This window comes from Pocillopora damicornis, chromosome 2 (assembly GCF_964200805.1).
Source record: "Pocillopora damicornis chromosome 2, jaPocDami1.2, whole genome shotgun sequence".
In the NCBI taxonomy this organism is placed as follows: domain Eukaryota; kingdom Metazoa; phylum Cnidaria; class Anthozoa; order Scleractinia; family Pocilloporidae; genus Pocillopora; species Pocillopora damicornis.
In genome coordinates, this window is record NC_142671.1 from 5,342,600 (window position 1) to 5,362,472 (window position 19,873).

At 36.7% G+C, this 19,873-nt stretch overlaps 1 protein-coding gene across 1 annotated transcript in view; it reads left to right on the forward strand.

Moving 5' to 3' along the window:
* Window positions 1–19,873, forward strand: part of LOC113673451 (uncharacterized) — a 23,942-nt gene continuing 4,069 nt past the window's right edge. Inside the window, exons 1-34 of the mRNA XM_027189868.2 lie at window positions 1–494; window positions 666–824; window positions 2,427–2,548; window positions 3,201–3,252; window positions 3,789–3,837; window positions 4,447–4,516; window positions 5,292–5,376; window positions 5,613–5,683; window positions 5,776–5,840; window positions 6,216–6,268; window positions 6,728–6,778; window positions 7,308–7,385; window positions 7,589–7,645; window positions 8,338–8,388; window positions 8,550–8,614; window positions 8,838–8,955; window positions 9,415–9,603; window positions 9,707–9,802; window positions 10,353–10,441; window positions 10,754–10,791; window positions 11,379–11,466; window positions 11,986–12,070; window positions 12,256–12,290; window positions 12,759–12,798; window positions 15,666–15,712; window positions 16,090–16,130; window positions 16,212–16,294; window positions 16,992–17,093; window positions 17,256–17,351; window positions 18,001–18,665; window positions 18,859–18,886; window positions 19,108–19,179; window positions 19,515–19,583; window positions 19,810–19,845. Of these exons, the coding sequence (XP_027045669.2) occupies window positions 480–494; window positions 666–824; window positions 2,427–2,548; window positions 3,201–3,252; window positions 3,789–3,837; window positions 4,447–4,516; window positions 5,292–5,376; window positions 5,613–5,683; window positions 5,776–5,840; window positions 6,216–6,268; window positions 6,728–6,778; window positions 7,308–7,385; window positions 7,589–7,645; window positions 8,338–8,388; window positions 8,550–8,614; window positions 8,838–8,955; window positions 9,415–9,603; window positions 9,707–9,802; window positions 10,353–10,441; window positions 10,754–10,791; window positions 11,379–11,466; window positions 11,986–12,070; window positions 12,256–12,290; window positions 12,759–12,798; window positions 15,666–15,712; window positions 16,090–16,130; window positions 16,212–16,294; window positions 16,992–17,093; window positions 17,256–17,351; window positions 18,001–18,665; window positions 18,859–18,886; window positions 19,108–19,179; window positions 19,515–19,583; window positions 19,810–19,845 (3,060 nt within the window). The 5' untranslated portion in view covers window positions 1–479. The remainder of the gene's footprint in view (window positions 495–665; window positions 825–2,426; window positions 2,549–3,200; window positions 3,253–3,788; window positions 3,838–4,446; window positions 4,517–5,291; window positions 5,377–5,612; window positions 5,684–5,775; window positions 5,841–6,215; window positions 6,269–6,727; window positions 6,779–7,307; window positions 7,386–7,588; window positions 7,646–8,337; window positions 8,389–8,549; window positions 8,615–8,837; window positions 8,956–9,414; window positions 9,604–9,706; window positions 9,803–10,352; window positions 10,442–10,753; window positions 10,792–11,378; window positions 11,467–11,985; window positions 12,071–12,255; window positions 12,291–12,758; window positions 12,799–15,665; window positions 15,713–16,089; window positions 16,131–16,211; window positions 16,295–16,991; window positions 17,094–17,255; window positions 17,352–18,000; window positions 18,666–18,858; window positions 18,887–19,107; window positions 19,180–19,514; window positions 19,584–19,809; window positions 19,846–19,873) is intronic.

The following is a 19,873-nucleotide window of genomic DNA, read 5'->3' on the forward strand; positions in this document are numbered from 1 at the left end:
GCGCTCGAGAGGCGGACGAACCTCAGCTTAAATGACGTTTGAATTAGTGAGCGCTGGAAAGATAAACATCTATTCGCGCGCTTTTTACGCTCAAGATAGTTACCATATTTGGTGATGTAGACAATTGAATGCCAAATTTGGGACGAGTCAACAAATGGCGCGCTTTCCTTTAGATTTGTTTAATTTTCGTCTTTGTTCGTTTGCCTATGGGGACAAGTTATTAGAAGTGTGATATTTTTGGTCCAAAATGTCAAGGTTCTCGAAATGTTTAACAGATATCCTTTTAAACCAAAAACAAGAAATACTTCGAACCAAGAAACTAGAATTGAAAGGCTTGACCGTGACAGCGATTGGGCACAAATGCAGTGTAACTGCATGCATTGAAGAGATCGCTTAAAGCCAATTTTATTTATAACCGAAGAACAGATAAACAACAGCAGTGATATAACCAATAATATCTGTCAAATGCTTACCAATTCATGATGGACTCAGCGGTAAGATATTGCATGGGTTACGGTAAAAAAAAGACCGCAATTTAGCTTGATTTTTTTCCACCTCGCTAATCTCGCCGTAGGTCGTTTCGCAGTTGTATTTGCTTCTCTTTGGTCAGCCGGTATCCCTTGGTTGCAATAATCCGTTTATTTTTTACGGTTTCCTATTTCCAGGGGCCAGAAAGGGACGATGACCCGTCTAAGATTTCCGACGATGCCGACGCTGTTCTCGATAATCTTTTCTACGACTGTGACAAGGATAATTCGGGTCGAGTTTCCGTATCGAAACTTATCGAATATCTCCGTAACGCAATTTCCAGCGGCACTGAAGAGGTATTTAGCGTTTTGTGATAATATTTTCGTTATCTTTTATCGCAAATTACGGTCATTTATATACTGATGATGAGTCCAACGTTTTGAAAATTTCAGTCAAAAGTTGAAAAACACCCCGATGCTCGTGATTCCTTATTACACCTACACGTAAAATGTCTTCCGCTTTTCAAATTGCGTTGATTCTTACCATCTTAGTTTCATTTAAGGGTTGCAAATTCCTCGGTGGCAGCGTTTGAATTGTTCTATAAAAGTCTTTTTTAAAACCTAGCTGAACACGAACAGCTTGATTGTGTTTGTTTTGATAAACGTTTTCCTAAAAATTCAAAGGTTGTTCCAGTTTGGAGGTGCGTCTTATATTTAACCGTCCGTTTGTTTACCTTTAGTAAATTTAATTTAGCATATTTCTGTCGCTTAATAATCATGCGATAAGCAGATTAGATTACTGTGCAACCAACTGAAAAATACAATCTTCCTCGAAACTGCAAAATAATATTTTGCCACTGTTTTTAAAACATATGTTCTTATTGTATCCAAAATCAATAATTACTGTGTTCAATTTCTAAATATGTACGAGGTTGCATTTATTTACATTTCAACTGGAAAGAAGTCAGCGAAATGTTCAAAAGTGGAGGATCTGTTTATGTAAGAAACTGCTACCGATGACTAATTACTAATATCATTGCACTTTGTGTTGATAAGTTGTTTTTACAAGTCCTAATTTTTTTTCGAGAACGTAGATTGTTATAACATTAGAATCTTATACAGCTGTCATTTCTCATGACACAATGCCTTAAATCTTTGGTAGGAAACCTTTTTGTGTTCTTGAATTGCCCTTTAGTTGTATGGCAACACTAATGTATTATTAATCGTAATGTGGCGTTTAAAACTAAGCATTGCTTTTCAAGGGTTCGTGCTGCAGATGGAAGAAAATGCAAGCTCCCATCTGATTTAAATTATTATTGAAATGATATTTGAAGATGGATATATATACTCTGGAGTAGTAGCTAGTAAAGGAGAAAGAATTTCAGCTGTTCTTGTAACTTTTTGATGGCTCCATGCATGCAACAGATGCTGAAGGCAATATTGATATATTCAAAGAAAGAATACAAAAGGATGACTAGTGCAGTCTTCTTTCCAAGATTTAAGTTTCCAAGGGCAACTAAACTGTGGTGCCAGGCATCTTTGTTTTTCTTATTAAAATCTTTAATGTCATTATCTAACTACTGAATGTATTTTCCAAAAAGGGCAAAGTTTTGGTGGCATCTCTAAGCTACAACTATGTTTATGAATATTTTAAAAACAATTTCTTTGAATTAATTGTTCTCGTAATCTACGTGATCACAACATTGTTAAATGCTTCATTGACTGTTCAACTGTTCTGCCTGGTTGCATCCTAGACAGCTCAAATCAAACTGAATGCACACAACAAAAGCTGTAAATGTTGTGAACACAAAAGTAATATAAATGATGAGGTGGTCTCTTTTTTAATTTGTGCTTCATTATTGACAAATAATATCTTGATCAATATTTCTCTATACATGCTCTGATGGTTTTTCAAGGAGGTACTGTTGTTTAATGAGAATTTTTCATTTATTTTAATAGTTTGCAGGTAGTCTGGATGATTTGTCCCTAATTTTGGATCCAGATGGAAGAGATTTGGAAATTGGTTTGACTTCTTTCCAAGAAGGTATCAAAGAGTGGATTTCTGAGATTAGAAGACAAAGGTTTGAAAAATTCTTTGATTTTTTTAGATATACTTGATGCACACGATACTGTAATCTAGACAGGAGACAATTAAAAGTGATGCAGCTCAAATATACTAGGCACTCATTACCTCTAATGAATCTATTTACACTGTATCAGACATATACATTGGCAGTGCAAGTTTCAGATGCCATTAAAATGAGAATTTACACCTGGATTGTTATGTCATTCCCATAATGCTGATAAGGTCGACAACCGTTACAAATATGTATGGGTGCAAAAGGCTGTAAAGTTTTGTAACTTTGGGAAAAAAAATTACAAACAAAATCCATTAGATGAATCCTTTTAACTTTCATGATTTACACAAACCCCAAGAAGGTGTTTTCATAAAGATGTATGAAAACTTTTTGAGATATTCAACCCTTTAATCTTGATATCTCACTGCAGAATTTTCTGTCACAATTGATTTCAGGTCAGAATGATTTTAAACAAGTCAAATTTACTGTAATTTCTTTTTTCAAGGCATGTCATATATTAAGTCCTTACACAAGAATGGAAATACAAATCAAATTAGTTTGGGATCATTTCATTTTGTTTGGAATATATAATTATAAATTACAGCATGTTAAGGTTTTGAAGTATTGAATTTTTACTTTCCATGATATTTCTCAGCTATGTTAATACTGATGATGAATGCCCCTCTCCTGTTGCTGTAAACTGTGTGGTAAGTCACAACAAAACTTTACATCAAGATTTTGTAATTTTTTTTTAAGATTTGAAGGTTAACTTAACTTCAAATTATTTTGCATTGAGTGCGGGTTACTTTATTGTTGTTAGAGCCATGACCATTTCATCCATCTCTATGTGTCTTAACTGGCTGTCTCTCAAGTCAGTTTTTCTTGTTCCACTCTAAGTCAAAAAGCTTAGACTATAGTTAATAATTTACTTATAGCTTTTGATTTGGTTTCCTGTTCAAAGTTCAGAACATTCATCCTACATAGAAAAATACATAGGAATGTATATTCAACCTTTTGCAAGATTTGCATCGCATTTGATGACTGTATTCTGTTTTATTTGGCCACTTACTGCTAACAGAGTAGATGCTTGATGGAAAACTCAAATGGCTTATAATTATACAGCTTTGTTGGGTTCTACGGGCTCAGAGATACAACTTTCAATGTAAGCAAACAGGACACTGAAGATGAAGTCACCCCTTATTAATTAGGTGGCAAATTAAGTTTTTTTTTTTTCATGTCTAAGGATTCACCAGAAGCAAGATCTTTTGGCAGCCCTAAGAGATTTGATCTTGGTAGGTGCTAGTGTGGGGTTATTTTTATCTGTTGTTCCTACTTCGTGTTGATACTGGCAATTTTTAAATCTAACCTACACTGAATCTAGTGTTCTCTCTACTTTTCAGCTCAAGGGGAGTAGTTATAGTATAGTTTTCTGAAAATTAAAATTTACAATAGCACAGCATCTGTTTGATTTTCAACTCTAAACATTTTTAGGGGGCAATGTTAGTGCTATATCACAACTTACTACTGTAGATTATACCATAGTACTTGAAAAGGAACACTGCAAATCCATAACAGGCGACCCTAGATCTGTACATAACTTTGTACAGTTTTAAATTAGCTTTTTTCTACACTCTGAAATTGCTCTCTTTTTGTTTAATACATGTTTATATGGCAAGTAAGGTCATCATCTTTAACAATAGCCTTAGAGAGAGCAAAAAAAGGGGAGAATAAAGCCTTTCTCCCCCCTGGCTGCCCCATGGAGGTGGACATAGACAAACTTCCCAATTCACAATTTCACAATTCAGTTAAATCTTATGGTCAAGCTGGATTTTAATTTATTTTCATTTTAGGCCAGTTTTCATGGCAACTAATGTTTTTACTTTGACAAAATTTGAATAAAGTACCAGATATACCAAATGCTAGTTCAGACAGTGTGGAGGGCCTAGGAGGATCATCTCCCACCAAAGACTGGTTAGTTCTCGCCTTTCACTGATACAGATTGTTAACCATTAAATGAATTGATAAACTCAATAAGCTCTTATGTGGTTTTATCATATCACTGTCAGCACCTGTGAGTAATATAAAACAACTCATGTATTCTGATTGTCTACCCGAGCAGTAAGATTGGCCCTTCTTGCCTGCTCTGGATTGCTCACTTTGATCCTGCTCATGGAAAAAGTTGTGTGGACTTACAAATTAAGTTCATAATTTTTCAACTTTGTTGGAAAACAGGTCACAAAAAGTAGCAGTTGACAGTCAAAGTAAAGAAACATAAATGCTATCAGTGACTTTATTGTGCTACAAACACAGTTGGGTTTCTTTCCCGGGGCTTGAAAATAAATAAATAATTCTTGATTCTTATTGAAGGAAAATCTTTTTTCAATATAATGAAAATGATGAAAATGTAAAAGAAGAGCTTGGCAAATATCCAGCCTTCTGAACTTGATGAGCTTGGTCACAAGTGCATATTTATTATAGTAACAGATTATTTTTAAATTGATGGTTTAAATTGGTTGCCAAGGGGTCTTGGAATGCCACATATTTGGGCAAAGCATAATTGAATATTTTTCAATTGTGTGATCATTATTATGACTGTTCTCTGATTTCTTAATTATTTGAAACTGTTAAGGAAATTGGTTAAGGCACCATATGCTAGTACATGTAATGTTTGGATTTTTCCTAGGCCTGTAATGATAAGTGGCATTTTCTAAATGGTAATGTTTTCATTTTTGTGTTTTTTTGGCAGGGATAGTGAATTGATGAGCACCATTGAAACTCTTCAGCTCAATAACAAGCGTCTCATTGAACAGCAAAGTGCCATACAGGCTCAGGTAATCTAGAAATATTCAATCCACTTTTTAGACTTGTTGAATTTCCATTTTGCGTAATAAATTATTCTGTATATGTTCTGTTCGAATATTTTTATTATGGTTAACCTACTATCTCACTTGAAGAGAATATTGAAGTAACCAGGGCCCCCATTACTTTCAGCCAGCCCCTAGAAAAAAGGAGGAAAAAAATGCACTAGGCAATCATCAACAAAGAATTTTTTTTTACTCTTTCCAAGATGGAGAGCACAGAAGAAGCAAACAACCAACTTACTGCAGAAGTTGAAAGTCTAAGAAAGCAACTGAGAAGGTACAGTGAATTATTGGGCATCTTGATAGTGAGTGTGTGTAGGTAACTAATTGTTGTGGTTAAATTTGGTGATGGTAGAATTGTCTTTTTAGTGCCCAGCTTACCATTGAAAAGAGTAGAGGGAAGGAGAAGGAAAATGCTGAGTTGAGGCAAGCAGGTATGTTACAGGAGATGAACTTTATTTGTGTGTCTCACGATGATGTCACTTTGGATGTTGATTGCAATGTTTCAACTGCAACTCTGCTAGTCTTCATCAGGCAATGAGGTCAATTGTTTACGTTTTACTATTTGTAGCATGTTTGTTCGCAAATAGCGACACGCCAACAATGGACCTCATCACCTGATGAAGGCTAGTAGACTTGTAGCGTGTTAGTTCACAAATACTGACACATAAACAACGGACCTCATCACCTGGTGAATACTAGCAGTGTTGATTGTTTACATGTTGTTATTTGTTGCATGCTGTAATGTTTTGATTTGTACAGGATGATGAAAAAATGGCTCACTTTACATTTTTATATTGTCTCACTAGTTGCTGATGCTATGGAAGCAAATCAGTGCCTGCAAACAAAAATCACACAGCTGGTTAGTGTAATCCTCTTACTATATTGAGGACTTAATCTCTTTAATATAAACAGACATGCATGTACTTTACTTAGTGTTCCGTCTAAGTTTGTGTGTTTGTCCAGCTCAGCCAATGTTAAGAAAATGTTCAGTAATGCATTTGCTAAGCCAATAATTTGAGTGACTTCCTCATTATTGTGATGTCTGAATAGAAAATGGAGGTTGGCCTCTGGATTTTTTACATTCATCACAAATACCCACATGAACAGTGCTATTATATTAATTCAGAGGCGTTACAATGTGCAGCACATCTCTTTGAAGGGTCCCAGGAATGTCTAATGTATATTCAGTCACCAATTTGTTTTCACAGAAGGATGTTGGTATATCCACAAGCTTTTTAACTACCAATTGCTTTCTTTTTATTAACAAGTTTCTGAAGTATTGCAGTATTCCTGCTCACCCTCTCTTTATTTCTGTCAGGAAAAAGAGCGCGCCTTATATGAAAGTAATCTAAAGAACATAGATGAAAAGGTAACATATATTGGGTTCTATTTTAGCTGTTTATTGTGACTGTGCTTTTTTCCTGTTGTTGGGTCACTAAAATTTGCAGTTTCTTATTGGGTTGTAATTAAAATGTTGGGAACATTCACCTCCAATGAGTACCAAGAAATAAAAATTTGTTTTGATTTGTTTCATCCTATCACTCATTATGAATGAAATACAATCCTGCAGTGGCTCACAAGGGGCATTGCTTCAACCAAAAGAAAACACTGCAAACAAAATATAATCAGTTCTAGTGCATCATGTCTCAACTTGTGTTTATTTGTTATTTATTTAAGTAATTTACACAACATAAGGGTGTCTACCAAAACTTCTGCCACAGTCAATAAGAAAGCCACTGTAAGTTGAGTGGAAATAAATTAATGCAATTTAAAGCAAAACAATATCCCCTGACGAAAAGTCTTCATTAGTGTGCTTGAACGTGATATTATACATTGTATCTGTACATGTAACAGAGCTCAGTTTGAGGGTAATTATGACTACCATTTATTTTACTTAGCTCCTTGAAACTCAAACACAAGTTGAACTTCTTGAAGAAGAAAGAAAAAGACTTATTAATGATCTAGCTGAGCAAAAGGTAGCATGTTCATTTTTGTTTATTAAATTAAATCATTTTCAAGTTGGGAAATTTCTCTTCAGTTTGTATGTCTTTTAACATAATAAATTTGATAGGTTTCGTACCTTTCAAATCTCCCTTCTGCTGATGATTTAAATGATCCTGGTTATAAAAACAATTGTTAGATGTATATTTACATACATGTTTTGTTTTTCTCTTGATAGCAATATTGTGCTGATCTTGAAGAGATTCAAGGAGTTAAAAATGACATGATTGCAAAGGTATTTTGGTATTTATTCTTGCTCTTTGCTTAAAGTAAATAAATGTGCAGTGTATGCATGTGGCTTTTTTGGACATAGGATTTTATGTTAAACTTTTCATTGTGTTAAACATGTTTAGTCTCAGTGGTAATTACACTGTATACCTTCCAAACATTTAAAAAGGATGGATAATTTAGCAAGTGCCACTGTTAATGTACCGTTTTGGTGCTTAAAAAAAAACAAACGAGGGAAATTATTGTTGTTAATGCAATTGAAATAAAATAATCTGCTCAAGGGTGATAAAATTTTAAGTATAAGGTGAGCTAGTCTAATATATCCACTAATGATGGCTCCACAAATTGGCCAACTGAATTTCTGAGTGATAATTTACAGACAGTTGATAGGTATATTTCCAGAATTGATCTTTGAACCAGTTGTTGTATCTATTTGGCCACTTACAGCTGTACATGTATACATAGAAGTATGCACTTACATCTTTCCACAACTAAATGGGGGGAGGATACCAAATCTTTCCATTTTGGTCAATTTGTTGTTAAGAAAAAACACATGCACCCATCTTGATTAAACCAGTTGTGGATCACCTCCGATCCTGAACTATGAACAAAAATTCAGCTGATTATCATCAAGCATCAAGTGCAATGAAGCAGTACACCCATAGTGAATATTATCTTGTATCTCTCCACTTGTTTTAGGAATCTTCCACAAATTCTCAAATGATGGCAGGTTTTGCATCACAAAATGAGGTATGGTATCAATATACATTGTGAACATGAAGTAATGATAGATTGTACTCGAGGATCTTTTGTTGTTATGGAAATCAAGGCCACTTTTCCAGTCTTAAATTTAAGCAACAGATATATACAACTGCATTTTATTTTTTATTATTTTTTTTCATTCTTTTCAGGCCTTAAAAAGGGAGAAAGGCAGATTAGAACATCGTGTGTTGGAACTTGAGGACAACCTGCTCAGGTATGACCTTGATTAAGTGCGACAACAACTCTTAAGAGCCTTTGACAATTTTGTTTTTTTTGTTTTTTTGGCCAGAGTGCTAGGAGGTTTCTTCACAGACCCAAGTTCCAAGCCAATTGTACACAAATTTGTTTTTCATTTTTAATTAAAAGCTCACATCCTATTTTGATAGAAGTGAAGTGCTGAAACATAATGTTGTTTTGACTATTTTGCCTTTTTACAGACTAAAAAGGAGTGAATTATCAGCAGAAAAGAATAATTTGGTTCAAAATGGACCAGTAGCAACCAGCACACCATTTGTGCGTCAGTCCTCCTTGCAGCAGGAAATCCTGGACCAGGAGGTATGAGTATTATTTAACATGCCTTATCCTATGAGTGATGAGGAATGCCTAGAGCAATCTGATTTATGTATGATACAGTATATAACTAATAGTTACATTGTAACCTGTTCAAAAAGTCCTAATCATCAACATTTGATGTAATTATGAAAATATTAATCATAGTACAAGTAAGGAAATGGTCACAGCAGGTGAGCTAGAAGGCCAAATATCTTTGGCCTCTTTTCTCCATTGAAGTCTTGTAATCGCAGCTCATATGTGAGGTTCCTTTCTTTTACTTGGATGTCATGCACAGGTCAAAATTACTTTGTGTTACTTAGTATGATTTTCAATTTGGTGTCTAAAGTAATCGGTATTTGATTGCATTGACTTTACTGAGCTCTATGGTTGGTTTGGAAAGAAACAAAATGTTGCTGTTATTCAGCCAGTTAGTAGACATGTAATCTTTTGCTTTTATTGTAGACCAGTGAAACCATAGGTCTTCCTTCTCCAATGGTGAGTGGTGGACTCAGTTTAAATGACAGCCTTGATGTTGATGATATGGATACGTCTCTGACTGACTTGAGTCAGTCATGGATGTCTGGAGTATCTCTTGATTCTACTGGAACAAATGCTTCTTTTGAGAAATACAGTCTCACAGCAAGACAGCTGGTACGTGTGTCAAAATGTGTGGCTTCATGCACATTGCAAAACTTACCGTAAATAAATGTTTTCCGTTTTTGAATTATATTTTTGTATTTTGTATTGATTTAAGGCCAGTGAATTCAATGAGAAGAAAGAAAAAACCCTGAAACATCTCGATGATCTGACAGCGCTGAACAGAAGTGTGGATGTTAGAGATAAGCGGGAGGTACATATTCAGAATCTTTATTCAATTGAAAATTGCCAGTACAACGAACTCTCTTTCTGTATTATAGTAGTAAATTTTGTTTGAACTTTGATAATGCGAAGTTTGAATGATATACATACACTCCCTACTTAATGTATGCAATAACATTAAGTTCTTGATGTAACAAATAAACATAAACAAACCTAACTTTAAAGTTAGGTTTGTTTATGTTTATTGGACGTAGGCCAGAAGTCGAGTCAAAATGAATGAGCATATAGTTACATAATGCTAGCGTAATGGTTATGGACAAAATAAATCACTGAGATCTGTGATTTCCTTTACATGTATTTCCTGAAAATGATACCTTCTTTAGAACTTTTAAAGGGTCACTTTTCACACTAAAAAGTTTTAAAGAAAGATAAAATGATCTTTCGCTCTATCACGAGTATGGAACAGAGAAACAATTCTGAGTCCTCATCAGGAAATTTAGTTTTGTTTTTTTTTAAATCCAGTATTGTCTAACAATGATGGTAATATTTGTCTAACTTCATTTTTCTTTTTAAACAATTAGATTATTAGAGAGCACCTTACACGAGAGATGGATACATTTGCAGAAAAAGCGTCTTCTCTTTATATGAAGAAAAAAGCTGCAGAGAAGAGGTACAGTTTAGTGAGTTAGAACTCAACGAATAAAGTTTCTATTTAGTGCAGATAAATGTACCTCGAATAGATCGTTTTTACGTCGCATCAAATTACCATCTTAATTTATCTTTTTTTTTTTTAGCATCGCAATCTCTTGACTTCATCTTCTGAAAGGATTTCGATGAAATATTATTTTCGTAGACTAAAACATTTTGTTTTCCATTGCTGGAGCTTTGGAAGTCTCTACATGAAGAGTTAAAGTACACTGTTGCTGGAGCAACTGTTGCACTTGTAAACCCATATACACTCTTCTTGTCTTTTTAACTTCAGGACTGTGAAACTTCTTGCCATTGTGAGAAAGCTGAAAGGTATGTAAATTACTTTTTAACTCGAGAAGGAAAGGAAAAACTTAATAGCAAGAGTGAGTGATATTGTTGTGTAATTTGTCCATATAAGTCAATTGATTGAGTTGTCACCTATTTTTGTGATATTTTAAGATTTTGCTCAGTTGCGTTGGTGAAAGGCAGATCATAGAAGATCTAATTTTTATATTCTAAAATTTAGAAAAAATATTGAAGCAGAATAAGGGAAAACCTTGTCCACAACTAAGGGTTCTTACAGGCCATGAAAAACCTGGTAACTCTTGGAATTCTACATTAACAGTTTTTAATCCTTGAAAGCTGTAGATTGTGAGTATGGATAGTGTCGGGTGTGAAAACTGACCGAAAATAACTTTTGATAACAGCAAAGCAAGAATTACTGAGAGTGAGTGACCGTTTTCACGTTTATTTTTGGAACCGCCTTCTTCATCGTAGATGATAGAAAATGTGAATACAACCCCAGAAAAAAAGTCCCGGAATTCTGGGGTTGTATTCTTGGTTAACTTTATTCACAACTTTAACCATCTTTCCTGGATTTTTGTTATCAAACATGGCTTCTGTTTTTCATCCCACAGAAGAGAACAAAGAATTTCTCGAGGAACGTAACGAGGCAAATCAAAAGCTGCGGCAGTTGGCTCTACTCAATGACGAAAACAGTGCAAAGTAAGTGTATTCTGTTCTTGGAGTAGTTTCCAATGGCGGTTCGAAAGTAGTCCGAGTTGCATTAGTTTTGCATCACAACGCTCTATTACTGGCCCACAAAACTCGTTCCATCTTTTCAACCCGCCAGTTGCCAAACTTTAATACTAGTCGTGACCTGGTCACCCATGTTTTCCCACATTGATCCCTACATGTGTTCACTCTGTATGTCCTTTGGAATTTTCTTTTGTTCTCATTGGCCGGCTTGATCACTTGGGAAGTAGTTTTATGCCACAATTAAAAGGATTACCTCTGGTTGTCAGTTTGTAACTTTTACATACTGACTGAGCTCATTGATCTCTGTTTGCATGTACATCCATCGCGAATTTCAGATTTATCTTTAGTAATTAAGAAAGCTTGGTTTTCTCCACCAACCTTTAGAGTTAGATAGGTTTATATTCTGTGGTCGCATACATATGTACATGTATAGTACGGAGCCAAATTTAGATATATCCTTAAGCGGTTTGCAACTTTTTATCAAAGGCTGTTGGAACTTGAGGGCAAACATGAAGAGGACATGAAGACGGTTGTGGAACAGAATGAAAAGCTGGAATCTCTTGAACAGCAGGTACACGATGATGTTTGTTTGTTTTTTTTTTATAATTTCTTTTTTTAGTTTTAAAGACATGATTTGTTCAAATCGATTCCTCTAAAGACTTGCACTGCAACATCGGTTTTTCAGTTTCTTCGTGCGGATGCATATAATCCAATGCTGACACCATATTTATCTTACCAAAATATTTTCCCCCACAGCTATCAACCGTCAACTTGGATTTTTTCAAGGCCAGGTAGGTTATGTTTTTGTGTTTTAAAGCGCGGAGATTCTAAAATAAAGTGGATAATAATGTACAACCTATGCACGTTTATCAGCCGGTAGAATTTATATAAGTTTTTTTTTTTATTCAGAGGGCAGTGGTTAAAAAAAGGTTCAAATGGGTAGTTTACAATAGAAGGCAAGTTGTTTTAAAGGCCTGGCAAGCCTCATGTTCCTAGGAAGGTTCAGGCTCCCCTGGGAATCACTGAAGCCTTTAGACTCTTGCTGTTACATTTCCCAGCCTCTTGTGGTCTATTCCAATTTCTGTTGCTTTGTTGTTCCACGGAGTCAACTAATTTAAATAAATTTGAAGAGGATTCTATAAGGGATACAATAACATTTGTGAAGAGGCTAGAAGCGGGTATCTAGCGCATTACAAGCTGCTATTGTAACTCCCTGTTAGGGATCACTTTTCTGTGTTAAGGGTATTTTCTATTCACAGGGTTGAGAAGGAAAGTCTCTCAAGATGTCTTGAAAATGAGGTAAATTACTCATAAATCATTACTTTTTTTACATGTTGTGGTTCAAATTTTGCAAGGTTTAAAATTTTTCGTTCCAGTTTGATTTTTTTCCTTTACTTTGATCATGATAATGAATATTAAACAATGAAAAACCCAATTACTGGTTTTAAAATATTCAACCAAGAAAAATTGAAACCACAGCACACATTTTACTATGTGATGTTATGTTTTCCAGTATGACTGAAGCTGACTTCCACAAGTTGGCGGGTGACTATTGTTTCCTCGACCGAAGCGTTAACGGTATAAATTAGCCACGTTTCAAAGGACTTTCTGTTGTTTATTGATGAGTCTTTCGAAACCTATGATTACAAACAGTTTATCAGGTTATATGAACAAAGTTCAAAGAAAACGAACCACAGATTTTACATACCCGATGGCCTCAGATGTCGACTTCGGGAGGACGTTTGCCGTACTAATGTTATTAACGGTGATTAACCTAATTAAGTAGCTATGACGTATCTAATTTTCGTCGCGGCCGAAACACTCCCCGCCTCTCGAAGGTATTGACCTAATTCTTAATTTACATTTCGTAAGTTAGTTTCATTTAATGTCCTTTGAATCTTCATCATCGTGGAAAGGAACCAGTACGATTAGACGCTGTACAGGTCGCTCGATTGTTGAATATCCTCGACCCTTGTATATACCAACTTTTTCATTCGGCGCTGGATTCTTGTACTGAATTGTAACTTTTCTGATCTTGCCATCTTTTCCGGGGTTAGCTGCTATGACGCGTCCGAGCTTCCATTTCCCCCTTATCTGGTTACTGTCTTGAATTAACACGATATCGCCGACCATGACATCACGTTTACAAGTATGCCATTTCTGGCGTACGAGCAAGCTTGGGAAATAGTCTCGTGTCCATCTGCTCCAGAATGCGTCAACAACGTTTTGTATGAAGTAAAAGCGCTTTCTGGGGTCTGCGCTTTCATTAAATGGCCCGTTAGGAACCTTTGTTGAAGAACGTCCTAACAAGATGTCATTCGGGCAGAGATATGCTCCGTCTTCAGGTGAAGTTGGATGACGACCGATCGGCCTCTCGTTGACTAAATTAGATACTTCGTAAAGGACCGTCTGAAGTTCTGGAAATGTCATAATGCTCTGTCCGATCGCTGTAGTAATAGCTCGCTTTATCGATTTTATAAGGGCTTCTGATATTCCGTTCTGCCATGGTGCGTCCGCGGATGCGAATTCCCACTTTAATCCTTCGTTCACTCCAAATGTTTCGAGTTCTTTTAAGTTCCATTTCTTCGTCATATTCTGGAGTTCTTCACTAGCTGCTACCAACTGCGGACCGTTATCAGAGTATAGCTTTGCAGGATATCCTCTGGGAGATGTAAACCGTCTCAGCGCAAGTAGAAATGCCTCTGTACTGTAATCGTCTACCAAGTCAATATGAACTGCTCTTGTGCTCATACAGTTGAACAATACCCCATAACACTTTCCGATTGTTCGCTTCTTTACCTGGTCTCTTATTTTAAACGGTCCGAAAAGGTCGATGGCTGTACTATGCCAGGGTGGTGAGGGCATAAGTCTCTCTTCTGGAAGCTGTCCCATGACCTGCTTGTTGAGGTTTTCGTCCAGTTTCTTGCAAGTGACGCAGTTGTATCTAATGGACTTTACTATGTTATGAATCTGAGGAATCCAGAATCGTAATCGAATTTTGCTTACGGTCGTCGACACGCCATGGTGACCTTTTCGATGTATATGTTCCGCATAAAGCTTGGAGAAACGATGCTCACGAGGAATGAGGATCACTTCTCTCTTATCGTAGCTCAAGTGCACCCATTTGCCGGTCCGATGACCAACCACTATTACTCCATCTTCTCTGCGCTTTGGACACAAACGCTTATATTTAGATTTTTTGACGTCTGTAAGCATTTTTCTTTGCGCGTCAATGATCCAAAACCTTTCTGCTTTAGAAATATCGTCCGGCGTCAGGGTCTTTGTCGCATTCTTCAGACTAACTGGTTCTCTTGCATACATGGCTAATACACGTGCTGTTACTCTTAACAGTTTGTTGTAACTTGAATGTCTGTTTATATCAATTCTTCTCGCGAGCGAGTCCTGTTCTGCAGCAAGTGTTGTTAATGCCGTTTTCATTGGTAACTCTGGGTGATGGACTACTTTACTTATTGGCCATTCTGATTCCGGGAGTTGTAGAAATCTAGGTCCCTTTTGCCAGTCGCTTTCGCTTTTGATATCGCTTGGTCGCTTACCTCGTGTTATCCAATCGGCGATGTTTTTATCACTCTCGACCCAATACCAGTCTTGGGGATTGGTACCTTCCTGTATCTCTCCGATGCGAGTAGCGGCGAATGTATTGTAGCCGTAAGATTCCTTTTGGATCATCCCGTGCACTATTTGAGAATCGACTATGTGGTAGTATTTCGCAAACTTGTAGCGGGATTCTTTGTCCAGAAAGTTTTTAAGCCTTTTGCTTAAGACTGCCGCGCAAAGTTCAATTCGATCGATCGATAGTTTCCTGTTTGGCGAGAGTCGGTTCTTTGACATGATCAGTCTGGTTTCAAATTTGTTGTCCGGTAATGTCCACCTGATGTAAGCACATGCTCCGTAAGCGTTGTCTGACCCGTCACTGAATATGATAAGAGTCGGCAGACCGAGTGCACCTGATGGTTTGAGGCATCTTGGAAATATAACTTGATCTATATTGCGCAGATCTTGGAAGAATTCCAGCCAGTTAATCCTTTGCTTCTCAGGGACAGGGTCGTCAGAAGATGGAATCCGCAAACTTCTGCAATTCTTTCATTCAAATGATTTTATTTCATATAATTTTCTTGTTTTGTTTGTTTGTTTTTTTTCTTTTTAAGAAACGTGTAACCACAAGACTTGAGGATAAAGTTGTGCAACTTGAAAAGTAAGGTCTTGATTCTTGTTGTCAGCATACAGAATGCTTTATTGAGTCTGTGAGGTTAATGATAACAGCTTGTGCGTCCAGGTGGCAATATTTAAGTGGTATCGTATAGGCAGGAAATATATTAGTTTGCTTAACTCAGTACACCTTAACATCAGTAGGCATATTCTCCACACTTTCCTCCGCACATTTCTACTGGTATAAACGAAGAGATTTTACAGTTAAACAATCAGAAACTTTTTAAGTTAGGGATCATTTTCTCTATTCTCATAACCTTTATGTTAGGTACAAAGGAGAAATTGGATAATAATCACTGCTAGGGTTTACTGGTTTATATATCTTGTATGAGGATATCATGTGGCCATGGTTTGTATTTACAGAAATCAAGATGAGTTGGAAAGCCAGCAAACAACTCTGTTAGGTAGGATGGTTTTTTTTCTTTCAAATAGTGGCAACAGTCATTATTTTTTTCTAAAGTGTTGTTGTATTTTCATTTCTTTAGTACAAATCAAAGAGCTGGAAAGCGAATTGGTGAAAGCAACGTCGCAGCTCAGCATGGAGAAAAGAAGAACGTCATCATTAGAGGTTAGTCTTGTTCTGTATTCAAATTTTAATTCGCAAGGAAAATAGTCACGTAAGGCCGGTTTCCATTTTCCACAATGTCTGAGCAATTTTTGGTTCCAATGTCTTGTTTTTGGGTGATGGAATCTATAGTACATATCTTTACTACTGTCAAAATAACTGTTGTAGAATTTTTTGTACTTGGAATTACTGAGACTTTACGTACGCTAACATAACTTATCGTTTGTTGCACTGATAAACCCACGGTGATTTCGTTAAAACAAAATACCGCGCTTTCTCTCAGTATACCGGCATAATAACCCACGCGCGATTTTTGTTGGACACACGAAAGTTTTGTTGATCACTAGCTTTCGGCTCGTTATTGACAAACTTTTCTCCTGATCACCCCAAAACCCGTAAGGGTTATTTTGCTGGAAAAGCGATAGAAAATGCTGTCTACATGGATCATAGGAATTTACCCCAGCGTCGCAATGCTCAACATAAGCGCGTGCGCGTTTCATTTTATTATCCCGATATTAATGAAAATGACGGCGAATCTCTTTATCCGCGCGCGTCTAATAATGCATTTTCTTTAGCAGTAAAACTCGCGAATGCTGACACTGGAAAATTAAGTTCGCTTGACACGTTGCTTTCTTCGCCCTTTTTTGGGGGGTCAGTAACGTATCTGTTAAATATCTTGAAATTCTTCATTCCCAAACAGGAATCCATTCAGATGTCAATTTCAAGACACTCAGATGAGCTGAAAGAAATTTTTGAAACAATACCTGGTTCGGATTCGGATCTTCTCAGTAGAAGTAGGCAGGTAACCATAACGTGTATCATTAACAGCCAATATTGCCTAACTCATAAATAACTTCCTAACCCAAGTTTTCTATCGTCTAATAAGTTTTTTTCCTGTTGTGTTATCTTTCTTAGACCCTATTTATTTTCTTATGCGCGACTCATGGTAGCTATATATTTTCAGTCACCTCGCTGTTCTTCTCCGTGTATCACCAGCTACATGGTGAGAACAAGACTGTGCGATTTTGTTTCAAAGTGTGATAGAAGCAAACGGATGCAGGTATTTCATGGTCAATGTGTATTTACAATATAAAATGTCTTCACTCTTACGCCACTCAATGACGTTCTTATTTCCAGGCTACTCCACTCTGTTTTCAAGTTTGGTTTTATCAACTGAGTTGTTAAAGTAAATTAGCCTCCTCGAGCGTTATTCCCCCGTCAGAGCAAATGGCTTTGGTTTGTCACGATTGTGCGACAGAAGACGTCGTGTTTTTCCCCCGTAAATCCTATCGGTTAGCTCGCACAAGCCGATCGGTTGCTTTTTAGGTTTTGCTACAAATCTGTTTAAGTACGCTCTATAGAGTTAGAGCCGCACAAGTTTAGTAGGACCTTCTAGGTAGGCGCGAGCTTTAAACTTTTACGTTTCTACTGTGCCTGGCAAGAAGCCTGAAGGACATATCCATCTTTGCAGTTTCTCGTTTTGCTTTTCTTTCACTATTACAAGTCTTTGCGATGTGCTTTTACACCTTGCTTATTTGTCTGCTGATCTAAGCTCACATGTTTTTTCCATGTTGTTCATGTGCATTTTCGTTCAGTTTTGTTTTCTTGTTGTTATTCATTGTTTTTCTATTCTGTTTGTTCTCTCTCTGCTTGGATTTAATGTATGATTTGATAGTAACGTTTGATATCCTTTGCACTTACACTTTTAGGGCGTTGGAAGCGACTATCCAGATCAAGAGACCGCTAAAACTCTTCAAAAAGAAGAAGCTTTTGAAAAATTTCAGGATAACGACCTATTTAGGCTTCGATCGTCGTCTTCATCAAGTGACTCATTAAGCCAACAAATTGATATACATGAGTTGGAGGATACCTCTGAATCACCTAGCGGTAAATTCGTACAACTAGTCGAAAATGACGATCGAGAATTATTAACAACGAGCTGTCAGACAGATATAAAGGATTTGGTATCAACAGGCTCCCAAACAGAACTTCTGAGAGAACTTGAGAGGTTGGAGAGGGAGCTTGGCGTTGCTGATAAAGGAACATGTACTGAGGAAGATATTTTTGAAAATGAGAAGCAGCGGCGACGGAAATCAGGGATCATAGAATCTCCATGTCCAGAAATAAGAACATTAGGAACAACACTTAAGTCTAGTGAAGAGACTCCTACTAAAATCACAATGGAGGATTCTAGTTCTAGCAAAGAAACTCTGTCGGTGGAGAAAGACAAGACAGCTACAAACTTATGGAGAAAGAAACTGTCTGTTGCGTTTAAAATCCCAGAAGAGTTTGATTATGAAAGTGCAACAAGCGCGGCGCTCGAAAACTCAGTCGGAAGTAATAATTTTGTGGATGGAGTGTCTCTACGCGTGAGGTAAGTTGACTCGTCTGGATCCCACGTATACCGAAATGAAGTATTTTTGTTCTTGACTTTTTCAAGTGAATAGATGAACGCTATCTATTACTTAGTTATCAAGTCAGAACGCATTCCCATAACCTGACTTGTATTTATTAGTATTTTTGCGATGACACGCAGCGTGTTTTTTCTTTGTACTTTGTGTCACCAGGCCAGCCCTCAATGATAAGGAAATTGAGGTAAGTCACTCTCTTGATTATTAAATGGGATTTTAAAACCTCCTACTTTAGATGGTATCCAATGCCATGCAGTGGGTGCAAGGTATTTCATTTTCATTTAGGACTTAAAAACAACGGAACGAAGCAATGAAAATGCACCATTAGTTTGATTATTTCGTAGTTGCCTTTATGGTATTTATTTAATTAGTGGAAGTATGCTAACGTGACTCTTTGGTAATCAGAAACAGTTCAAGACTCTGGTGCTAGCTTTCCAAACAGATCAAGAGACCCTAAATAGACGCCTGGAAGTTCAGGTAAATTTTTTTTTTCTTGTCATAATGTATGGTATTTCATTCCTTTTTTTAATGATAACTTTGCAGCAGACTACATGTAGTCTGCTCTTTTCTTCCCTCTTTTGGCATTCATTGGAGTTCATAAGCTTGGCGGGGTAGGGGGTTGGCGGAAGTGCGTGGGCGGGCTGAGGTGCGTGGGTGGGCGGAGGTGCGTGGGCGGAGGATTGAAAGGGAGAAATGTTGTCTCAGCAGATTTGGTTCTCCAGTTATACTAAAGTACATTAGTAAAAGCCTGTTAATGTATCAATTCTTTCTCATGCATGTACAATACACAACCAGTGCATTTATCTGCATAGGCGCGTGCCAGAGAAATCGCAGAATGCAACATGAACAAAGAGCTGCAGAGCATGTCCAACACACTCAAGGTAATAAAACCGCAATATGTTCTAATGGCTTCCTGTCTTTTGTAACTTAAAAATTTTACCTTCTTTTTTAATATCCTTTGTTACAGTGTGTTATTTTCTCCTTCGATATCTTAACTTATTTTCTTGATATTTTAATAGCAAAATTAATCGTATTCTTTGGTGCATGTGTCACTTTAACATGACCCTTGTTCTAACTTGAAATTGGTTTTTGTTTTGTTTACAACAGGAATTTGAGCAACTGTGTTTCACTAAGGATATGCAGGTATGATGGCTTTCATAATATGTTTTTT